This window comes from Chiloscyllium punctatum, chromosome 44 (genome assembly GCF_047496795.1).
Source record: "Chiloscyllium punctatum isolate Juve2018m chromosome 44, sChiPun1.3, whole genome shotgun sequence".
NCBI lineage: Eukaryota > Metazoa > Chordata > Chondrichthyes > Orectolobiformes > Hemiscylliidae > Chiloscyllium > Chiloscyllium punctatum.
The window spans coordinates 62,310,572-62,321,902 of record NC_092782.1 but is presented as its reverse complement, the minus strand read 5'-3'; the positions used below and the strand labels follow the sequence as shown (position 1 = coordinate 62,321,902).

General features: G+C 56.1%; 1 protein-coding gene across 1 annotated transcript in view; it reads right to left on the bottom strand.

Moving 5' to 3' along the window:
* Nucleotides 1-268: 268 nt before the first annotated feature.
* LOC140467035 (transmembrane protein 243-like) overlaps nt 269-11,331 on the bottom strand; it is a 109,021-nt gene continuing 97,958 nt past the window's right edge. The window contains exons 5-6 of the mRNA XM_072563083.1: nt 10,972-11,005; nt 269-1,933 (exon numbers count right to left, since the gene is read on the bottom strand). Coding sequence (XP_072419184.1) covers nt 10,988-11,005 — 18 coding nt within the window. The 3' untranslated portion in view covers nt 269-1,933; nt 10,972-10,987. The remainder of the gene's footprint in view (nt 1,934-10,971; nt 11,006-11,331) is intronic.

Genomic DNA, 11,331 nt, shown 5'->3' with positions numbered 1-11,331 from the left:
GGCATAACTTTAGAGTGAGAGGGGAAAGATGTAAAAGAGAACTAAGCGGCAACTTTTTCACACAGAGAGTAGTACTCATATGGAATGAGCTACCAGAGGAAGTGGTGGAGGCTTGTACAATTGTAACATGTAAAAAGCATCTGGATGGCTATACGAATAGGCAGGGTTTGGAGGGATATGGGCCGGCTGCTGGCAGGTGGAATTGTCATCCCATTCCTGCCTCAGTTGAAGCAACACGCTCAGGAGACACAGTATAGTTTTACCTCCTTCATCTTTATTTCAGTCCCTGAAGGAAAAGAGAACAACCGCCCACATGTACAGAGACATGAGTTCTCGGTCTTTTGTGGAATTGCAGTTTCTTAATGAATTATGTAGTCATTTTACAGGGACGACCATCCAGATAAGGCAACATACATATTGATTGGGTTACCGTTACAATCAGCGAGCATCAATAGTAAAGATTAAGTCATCTGCTGTTATACAATGAATGTTCTTAACCATAACTGACTTTACATAATGAATACCTTACACTTTGTTAACAGACCTTACATACTGAATGCTTCCAATATTGTTAAATGGCTCTACATAATGAATGCTTTTCGACCTTGTTAACCCATAATCCTTGCCACCAGCACCCCATTGTTAACTGCATGCTCTTATCTGATCTGAGTCATGCTCTGCTGAACCGCTTGTTTCTCAAAACTCAAAACTTAACTCTTTCCCTACTTGTTTATACCCTATACACTCTCTCAGGGCTACATTAGGTTGGGATATCTGGTTGTCATGGATGAGTTGAACCGGAGGGTCTGTTTCCATGCTGTACATCTCCATGTCTCTATGGGCTTATCAAATTTAGTTAAACCCCATATTTCTCCTCCACCTTTCACATAAAAATCTGCCAATTTATTTTGCTATTGTCAGATTGCTTATGATTCATGATAATAAAAATGGAAACATTTTTCAGGTCTGCCTATCACTGTGCAAAGAGATGTTGAACTGTTGCATCTGACTTTAACTCTTTGCAAGTGGATGGTTTTGAATTAGTTAAAATTTGGCTGAACTTTTCGGTGTTGACCATCTTGCATTCGAACTGTTCTCTGAAGGTCAACAATGCAAAACATTGCGGTGTTTTTCAATGTGATAGATGATACTGCTGGATTTCTGAGTCAGAGTTAGAAACCTTATGAAACAAATAAGGCCAGTTGGATCATAGAACTGAGAGCAGGAAATATAGAATGATTGCAGCTATCTAAGTGGGCAGGAGAGGTGACCAACAACCTGCCATTGACCATCTCTAACAAGATAGAATCTAAGCTTTGCCTCTCGGCCTTCAATGGCATTACCATTGCTGAGCTCTCCATTATCAATATCCTGAGGGGACCAGTGAAGGGTCAGCAAAGCAAAACATTGCGGTGTTTTTCAATGTGATAGATGATACTGCAGGATTTCTGAGTCAGAGTGACTGAAACTTATGGAAAACAATAAGGCGGGTTGGATCTGACAAGAGGATGGGTCGAATGATTGCAACTCAAATAAGTAAGTGGGCAGGAGAGGTCTGAGGAAGGGTCCACAGATGCTGCCACGACCTGCTGAGCTTTTCCAGCAACTTCTGTTTTTGTTTCTGATTGATACAACACCCGCAGTTCTTTCACTTTTGACTATGTACTGGGTGTCATTGGGCAATAATAATAAAGCACTCACTGTCACTGGGAAGTGGGTATTTGAGAGTTAGGCAGACGGTTGTGTGGAGATGCTGAAGGCTTCAATCGAGTGTAGGCCGCGTTGCTATGGCAGCTGGGCGGATGTGAGGTAGGGTGTGTTTCCGGTGGACGGAGGGAGAGGGAGCGGCCTCTCTCTCTGTGTGGGGTTTTTTTCTTTCCATCCTGGTATTTTGTCATCCTGGTCTCTTGGACGTTGTCAAAAAGTGCCCGTACTTCAAACAGGAAGTAAGTAAATGCAGCAAAGATTGTGATGGAGGCGGCCGGGGCCGAGACAGAGATAGACGGACACGGGGAGGGGGAGATACACAGAGAGAGAGAGAGAGACAGGCTCCGGGAGAGGGCGCGGGCGGATCGTCACAACATGGCGCCGGATGGCCGCCCGCTCCCCTCCATCTCCCTCACAACAGACCCACCGCCCGCACTGGGCCCCGCACGGACCCTCCACAACTCGGTCACTGTCAATCCGGGAGATGGAGTACGCCCCATTCACACACCCCCTCCCCCTGGGGTGACTGCCCATTCCCCTCCCTCCTCTCCTCTCCCCCCCCCCCTCTCCCCCCCCCCCTCTCCCCCCCCCCCTCTCCCCCCCCCCCTCTCCCCCCCTCTCCCCCCCCCCCCCTCTCCCCCCTCTCCCCCCCTCTCCCCCCCTCTCCCCTCCCCCCCCCCTCCCCTCCCCCCCCCCCTCCCCTCCCCCCCCCTCTCCCTCCCCCCCCCTCTCCCCCCCCCCCTCTCCCTCCCCCTCTCCCCTCCCTCCCCCTCTCCCTCCCCCCCTCCCCTCCCTCTCCCCCCCTCCCCTCCCTCTCCCCCCCCCCCCCTCCCTCTCCCCCCCCCCCCCTCTCCCCCTCCCCCTCCCCCCCCTCCCCCCCCCCCTCCCCTCCTCCCCCCCCTCCCCCCCCCTCCCCCCCCTCCCCCCCCCCCCCCCTCCCCCCCCCTCCCCTCCCCCCCCCTCCCTCCCCCCCCCCCCCCTCCCCCCCCCTCTCCCCCCCCCCCTCCCCCCCCCCCCCTCTCCCCCCCCCCCTCTCCCCCCCCCCCCTCTCCCCCCCCCTCCCCTGGGGTGACTGCCCATTCCCCTCACTCCTCCCCCTCCCCCCCCCCCTCACCCTCTCCCCCCCCCCACCCTCTCCCCCCCCCTCACCCTCTCCCCCCCCCCTCACCCTCTCCCCCCCCCTCACCCTCTCCCCCCCCCCCTCACCCTCTCCCCCCCCCCCTCACCCTCTCCCCCCCCCTCACCCTCTCCCCCCCCCTCACCCTCACCCTCTCCCTCTCCCCCCCCCCCCTCACCCTCTCCCCCCCCCCCTCACCCTCTCCCCCCCCCTCACCCTCTCCCCCCCCCTCACCCTCTTCCCCCCCCTCACCCTCTTCCCCCCCCTCACCTCTCCCCCCCCCTTCCCCCCCCCCTTCCCCCCCCTTCCCCCCCCCTTCCCCCCCCCTTCCCCCCCCTTCCCCCCCCCTCTTCTCCCCCCCCTCTTCTCCCCCCCCCCTCTTCTCCCCCCCCCCTCTTCTCCCCCCCCCCTCTTCTCCCCCCCCCTCTTCTCCCCCCCCTCCCCCCCCTCTTCTCCCCCCCCCCCTTCTCCCCCCCCCTCTTCTCCACCCCCCCCTCCTCTTCCCCCCCCCTCCTCTTCCCCCCCCCTCCTCTTCCCCCCCCCTCCTCTTCCCCCCCCCTCCTCTTCCCCCCCCCTCCTCTTCCCCCCCCCTCCTCTTCCCCCCCCCTCCTCTTCCCCCCCCCCTCCTCTTCCCCCCCCCTCCTCTTCCCCCCCCTCCTCTTCCCCCCCCTCCTCTTCCCCCCCCCTCCTCTTCCCCCCCCTCCTCTTCCCCCCCCCTCCTTCCCCCCCCCTCCTTCTTCCCCCCCTCCTCTTCCCCCCCCTCATCCCCCCCCCTCTTCCCCCCACCTCTTCCCCCCCCCCCTCTTCCCCCCCCCCCTCTTCCCCCCCCCCTCTTTCCCCCCCCCCTCTTCCCCCCCCCTCTTCCCCCCCCCTCTTTCCCCCCCCCTCTTTCCCCCCCCCCTCTTTCCCCCCCCCTCTTTCCCCCCCCCCGCTTCCCCCCCGCAATCCCCCCCCTCATTCCCCCCCTCTTTCCCCCCCCCCTCATTCCCCCCCCCCCTCTTTCCCCCCCCCCTCTTTCCCCCCCCCCTCTTTCCCCCCCCCCCTCTTCCCCCCCCTCTTCCCCCCCCCCCTCTTCCCCCCCCCCCTCTTCCCACCCCCCCCTTCCCACCCCCCCCTCTTTCCCCCCCCCCCCTTCCCCCCCCCCTCTTCCCCCCCCCCCACAAGCCCCCCCCCCTTCCCCCCCCCCACTTCCCCCCCCCTCTTTCTCCCCCCCCCCTCTTCCCCCCCCCTCTTCCCCCCCCCTCTTCCCCCCCCCTCTTCCCCCCCCCTCTTCCCCCCCCCTCTCCCCCCCTCTTCCCCCCCCCCTCTTTCCCCCCCCCCTCTTCCCTCTCTTCCCCCTCCCTCTTCCTCCCCCCCCCTCTTCCCCCTCCTCTTCCCCCTCCCTCTTCCCCCCTCCCTCTTCCCCTCCCCTCCCCCCTCCCTCTTCCCCCCTCCCTCTTCCCCCTCCCTCTTCCCCCCTCCCTCTTCCCCCCTCCCTCTTCCCCCCTCCCTCTTCCCCCCTCCCTCTTCCCCCCTCCCTCTTCCCCCCTTCCTCTTCCCTCTCCCCTTCCCCCCCCTCTTCCCCTTCCCCCCCCCCTTCCCCCTTCCCCCTCCCCTTCCCCCTCCCCCTTCCCCCTTCCCCTCCCCCTTCCCCCCTCCCCCTTCCCCCTTCCCCCCTCCCCCTTCCCCCCTCCCCCTCCCCTCTTCCCCCTCCCCCCCCCCTCTTCCCCCTCCCCCCCCCCACTTCCCCCACTTCCCCCCTCTTCCCCCCTCTTACCCCCCTCTTCCCCCTCTCTTCCCCCCTCCCCCCCTCTCTTCCCCCTCCCCCCCTCTCTCCCCCCCTCCTCTTCCCCCCCTCCCCCCCTCCCCCCCCCACTCTACCCTCCACCCCCCCCTCCCCCCCCCTCTCTTCCCCCCTCCCCCCCTCTCTTCCCCCCCCCCCCCCCCCACACTTCCCCCTCCCCCCCACTCAACCCCCCTCCCCCCCTCACAACCCCCCTCCCCCCTCTCTTCCCCCCTCCCCCCCTCTCTTCCCCCCTCCCCCCCTCACTTCCCCCCTCCCCCCCACTCATCCCCCCTCCCCCCCTCACTTCCCCCCACCCCCTCTTCCCCCCCTCCCCCCCTCTCCCCCCCTCCCCCCCCCCTACCCCCCCCACCCCCCCCCACCCCCCCCCCTCCCCCCCCCTCTTCCCCCCTCCCCCCCCTCCCCTCTCTTCCCCCCACCCCCCCCTCTTCCCCCCTCCCCCCCCTCTTCCCCCCTCCCCCCCTCTTCCCCCCACCCCCCCCTCCCCTCACTTCCCCCCTCCCCCCCCTCCCCCCATCCCCCCACCCCCCCCTTCCCCCCCCCTTCCCCCCCACCCCCCCCCTTCCCCCCCTCCCCCCCCCTTCCCCCCTCCCCCTTCCCCCCCTCCCCCTTCCCCCCCCTTCCCCCCCTCCCCCTTCCCCCCCCTTCCCCCCCTCCCCCTTCCCCCCCTCCCCCTTCCCCCCCTTCCCCCTTCCCCCCCCCTCCCCCTTCCCCCCCCTCCCCCTTCCCCCCTTCCCCCCTCCCCCCCTCTTCCCCCTCCCCCTCTTCCCCCCCCCTCTTCCCCCCTCCCCCCTCTTCCCCCCTCCCCCCTTCCCCCCTCCCCCCTCTTCCCCCCTCCCCCCTCTTCCCCCCTCCCCCCTCTTCCCCCCCCTCTTCCCCCTCTTCCCCCCTCCCCCCCCTCTTCCCCCCTCCCCCCTCTTCCCCCCCTCCCCCCCTCTCTTCCCCCCTCCCCCTCTTCCCCCTCCCCCCCCCTCTTCCCCCCTCCCCCCCCCCCTTCCCCCCCCCCTCCCCCCCCCCTCCCCCCCCCTCTTCCCCCCTCCCCCCCCTCCCCTCTCTTCCCCCCTCCCCCCCCTCTTCCCCCCTCCCCCCCCTCTTCCCCCCTCCCCCCCCTCTTCCCCCCTCCCCCCCCTCCCCTCTCTTCCCCCCTCCCCCCCCTCCCCCCTTCCCCCCTCCCCCCCCTTCCCCCCCCTTCCCCCCCTCCCCCCCCCCTTCCCCCCCTCCCCCCCCCTTCCCCCTCCCCCTTCCCCCCCTCCCCCTTCCCCCCCCTTCCCCCCCTCCCCCTTCCCCCCCCTTCCCCCCCCTCCCCCTTCCCCCCTCCCCCTTCCCCCCCTCCCCCTTCCCCCCCTTCCCCTTCCCCCCCCTTCCCCCTTCCCCCCCTCCCCCTTCCCCCCTTCCCCCCTCCCCCCCTCTTCCCCCTCCCCCCTCTTCCCCCCCCCTCTTCCCCCCTCCCCCCTCTTCCCCCCCTCCCCCCCTTCCCCCCTCCCCCCTCTTCCCCCCTCCCCCCTCTTCCCCCCTCCCCCCTCTTCCCCCCCCTCTTTCCCCCTCTTCCCCCCTCCCCCCCTCTTCCCCCCTCCCCCCCTCTTCCCCCCTCCCCCCCTCTTCCCCCCTCCCCCCTCTCTTCCCCCCTCCCCCCTCTCTTCCCCCCTCCCCCCCTCTCTTCCCCCCTCCCCCCTCCCCCCTCCCCCCTCTTCCCCCCTCCCCCCCTCCCCCCCCTCCCCTCCCCCCCCTCCCCTCCCCCCCCTCCCCTCCCCCCCCCTCCCCTCCCCCCCCTCCCCTCCCCCCCCTCCCCTCCCCCCCCCTCCCTCCCCCCCCCCTCCCCTCCCCCCCCTCCCCTCCCCCCCCCTCCCCTCCCCTCCCCTCCCCCCCCTCCCCTCCCTCCCCTCCCCTCCCCTCCCCTCCCCTCTCCCCCCCCTCCCCTCCCCTCCCCTCCCCTCCCCTCCCCTCCCCCCCCCCCTCCCCCCCCTCCCCCCCCCTCCCCTCCCCCCCCTTCCCCCTCCCCCCCTTCCCCCTCCCCCCCTTCCCCCTTCCCCCCCCCCTTCCCCCCCCCTTCCCCCCCCTTCCCCCTTCCCCTTCCCCCTTCCCCCCCCCTCTTCCCCCCTTCCCCTCTTCCCCTCTTCCCCCCCCCCCCCCCCCCAACACCACCCCCACCAGGTCACTGCCTGTTTCCACCCCCCCCCCCCAAACTGGAGTGTGTGCTCATTCTCCTTCCCAACCCTGCTTTCCCCATGCCCCTCACCTCCAGCCAAGGGGGTCTATACCTCCCCTACCCTCAGCCCACTCAGAGTGATTGCCCCACCTCCCACCCTCGGATTAGTGCCTATTTCTCCAACCCCACTAACCCCGTCCCTTGCGGGGTCCGTGCCCATTCCTCACCCACCCCAGGTCAGTGCCTCATCAGCTGCAATCTCTTAGTGGCTCATCTTCGGCTATACCCAATTTGACAGAATAAATGTTATTTTTGTGTTTGTTTTTCATGTGCAATAAAATTTGGTGATTAATGTACAATGTTTTGTTTACTTTATCCTAACATTCCTTATTGCAACTATTTTAAGATGTTTGTGTATTGTATTTATATGTACATTGATCATGAATGTTCATTTCAAACGTAAACATTTGTGCATCACATGTATTTGTGTGTCAAGATTTAGCAAAATTATACCTAGGCTCTCATGGATTAGTCTGCCTGGAACGTTATGAAATCTTGGATAGTATTTCTTTGAATGTAGAATTTTAAACTGTAATTGATTGACTTTTTTGAGGTTTTTAAGAGAATCTGGTGATTATTTTCCAGAGTTCAATAGAATCGGGGTCGGTTCCTGAGGATTGGAGGGCGGCTAATGTTGTGCCACTTTTTAAGAAGGGTGGGCGGGAGAAAGCAGGAAATTATAGACCAGTTAGTCTGACCTCAGTGGTGGGAAAGATGCTGGAGTCTATTATAAAGGATGAAATTACGGCACATCTGGATAATAGTAACAGGATAGGACAGAGTCAGCATGGATTTATGAAGGGTAAATCATGCTTGACTAATCTTCTGGAATTTTTTGAGGATGTAACTCTGAAGATGGACGAGGGAGATCCAGTAGATGTAGTATACCTGGATTTTCAGAAAGCTTTTGATAAAGTCCCACACAAGAGGTTAGTGAGCAAAACTAGGGCGCACGGTATTGGGGGCAAAGTACTAGATTGGATAGAGAATTGGCTGGCTAATAGGAAACAAAGGGTAGTGATTAACGGCTCCATTTCGGAATGGCAGGCAGTGACCAGTGGGGTACCGCAGGGATCCGTGCTGGGACCGCAGCTTTTTCCAATATATGTAAATGATATAGAAGATGGTATCAGCAATAACATTAGCAAATTTGCTGATGATACAAAGCTGGGTGGTAGGGTGAAATGTGATGAGGATGTTAGGAGATTACAGGGTGACCTGGACAAGTTAGGTGAGTGGGCAGATGCATGGCAGATGCAGTTTAATGTGGATAAATGTCTGGTTATCCACTTTGGTGGCAAGAACAGGAAGGCAGATTACTACCTCAATGGTATCAATTAGGTAAAGGGGCTGTTCAGAGAGATCTGGGTGTTCTTGTTCACCAGTCAATGAAGGCAAGCATGCAGGTACAGCAGGTCGTGAAGAAGGCTCATAGCATGCTGGCCTTCATAACAAGAGGAATTGAGTATAGAAGCAAAGAGGTGCTTCTGCAGCTGTACAGGGCCCTGGTGAGACCACACCTGGAGTACTGTGTACAGTTCTGGTCTCCAAATTTGAAAGACATTCTGGCTATTGAGGGAGTGCAGCGTAGGTTCACGAGGTCAATTCCTGGAATGGTAGGATTGCCTTACACTGAAAGACTGAAGCGACTGGGCTTGTATACCCTTGAATTTAGAAGACTGAGAGGGGATCTGATTGAAACGTATAGGATTATGAAAGGATTGGACACTCTGGCAGGAGGAAACATATTTCCGCTGATGGGGGAGTGCCGAACCAGAGGACACAGCTTAAAAATATGGGGTAGACCATTTAGGACAGAGATGAGGAGAAACTACTTCACCCAGAGAGTGGTGGCTGTGTGGAATGCTCTGCCCCAGAGGGCAGTGGAGGCCCAGTCTCTGGATTCATTTAAGAAAGAATTGGATAGAGCTCTTAAAGATAGTGGAGTCAAGGGTTATGGAGATAAGGCTGGAACAGGATACTGATTGGGAATGATCAGCCATGATCATATTGAATGGCGGTGCAGGCTCGAAGGGCTGAATGGCCTACTCCTGCATCTATTGTCTATTGTCTATTGTCTTATCTATCTCTGTTGGTTGAATACAGAATTCAAGCCAGACACCTTTCAGAAGTGTAACTTGGAAACGCTTCACTATATATTGGATTGTACAAGTTAGAACTGTCTTCTATATGTGGTGTTCAGTTATTAATGTTAAGACTCCAGGTTGTTTGAAATGCAATTGAAATATGTTAAAAGCCAAGATTATAGAATTAAGTCAGAGATGAAGCATGGTCTGATTAACAGGCTTGAGGGGCAGGTTGTTTAATAGAATAATTGCTTGTCTTGGTATTTGATCACTGTTCTAAGTGTACTCCTGATGACACAAGTTCAAGATGCTCAAGTTTTTAAGTTTATTCCAGAACTATGTTAATAAAGCGACAAAGGCTGAAATAAAAGCAGAAAATGCCAGAAAAACTCGGGTTTCGACATCAGTGGAAAGAAAGAGAGATACCGTGTTAATTTTTGAGTCCGAAATGACTTGTCTTCAGTTTTGGAAAAAATTTTGGACTCTGTTACTTCTGATTTTCCTGACTACAAAAGCCCCCAGGCTTGCTGAGTTTCTTCAGCGCTTTGTTTTTATTTCAGATCTCTAGCATTCTCTGTATTTCAGTTGTTTGAATGCAGAAGGCATTTGTTTGCTCAGGAACATTAAAAAAATCTGTAGCAAGTTGATTAGTGTCTCAAAAAGTGCCAACTTGGGAAAGTTTTGTCAGACACTCTTTTGGAGACCATTCTTTTATTTGCGAGAGAAGGATATCTAGTTCGAAATTGATTTGTATCCAGATTTCTTCTCAACATTTTTATAAATAGGTGGATGTTAAGTTTAAGATATTTATGGTTTTTAATCAGACGTATTTGAGAGATGAGAAACTGCTTGAACCGTAGGGTCACATCACTGCAGTAAAATTGTATAATATAATAAATGTTTCCAAGCAGTACATCAAGAATATATATTAAAAAACTGGACATTAAGCATGCGGTAGAAAGATTAGTCTGGTGATTAACCCCAAGTAATAATCACAGGCTTCTGAAAGAATATTCAATGGGGCCAAGATGTCTGAAGTTGAAGTGAGGGAAGGCATTAAAGGTAATCAAATTGGTGAGCAAATTATTTGTGCAGGAACGAAGTGAAACAATCTTAAGGTTTCAATATTTAAACAAAAATATTCCTCTGTCTTATGCATAATTAGTTGGTGTAAAGAAAAATAACTGGCTAATATTTAGTTCTCCAAAAGCCTCATAATTGCTCATATACTAACTGCAGTTCTGGGTCAGATCTAAACTTTGTCATGATAAAACATTGTCACTTTTTGCAATGAGAACCGCTGTTTGTTGTGTACAGTAGTTAATAATATTTTTGGAATCATTGAACTGATTTCACTGTTATTGGTGCTTGTTAAAATATCCCAGCAAAGATGAATGTACTTTTGAATCTAAGATAGTTAATTTCATTTTATTACAATTTTGTTTATTTTGGCTTTGGCAATTTCATTATTACTGACATTGGTTGTTGATGCTTATATAAAAGCATCAACCTTTTAATCAGCAAACTAAATCCTAATAATTACTAAATCACTTGATTCAATTGCAACTTGTGGCAGGAACTTCAATTATACTTGCTGGCAAGCTGTTCTCAAAATTTTTATAATTTACAGTATGTTAACAGAAGAACTCTGGATAATACACTCAAGAGGGGTTGAAAAATCATTGGAAGTATACTAATTTAATGTGATTGTATTCAGATGGCTTATGGCTCCATAGACTATATAGTACTGTTTCACACATATACATTATGAAATAAAAGAAGAAAATACAAGTATCTTTCATTCTCCGTCCCAGAACAATGATTGTGTTCTCCCTGTCCACATCTTCCACCTTATCAGTTTCATATTGATCAGATTATCCTCCATCATTACTGCTACTTCCATTATGATTCCACCACCATCACATCATGCCTATCAGTCCTCTCCCTTTTCAGCATTCTAAAGGGCCATTTACTATACAACATCCCAATCTGCCCTTCTGGCATATCTATTCATACAGTCCTATGGTGCCCTTCCATGTAGGTACAGGCAATCCAAAATATTCCCTTTTACCTTGTCTCTTCATTGTTCAAGGTCCCAAACGCACCTGCAAGATGAAACAGCAATTTTGTAAACACATTTCAGTTTAGTTTGTATTTGCAGCTCAAGTACAGCTGCTCTGTGCTGTGGAAAACCAACACACAGGCAACTGCAGAAAGCCCACTGTTGTGGTCCGAACTTCTGCTCGTGGTATTTTATGAACATATGAATTTAGGAGCAGAAGTGGACTACTCAGCCTTTCAAGTCTGCTCCACTTTGCAATAACATGGCTGATATGTTTACATTCTGAATTCCACATACCCATTGACCCTCAGTAGCTTTCTATTTCATTCTTTCTGCCAAAGTGAACAAATTCTCATTTTCCCAAATTTG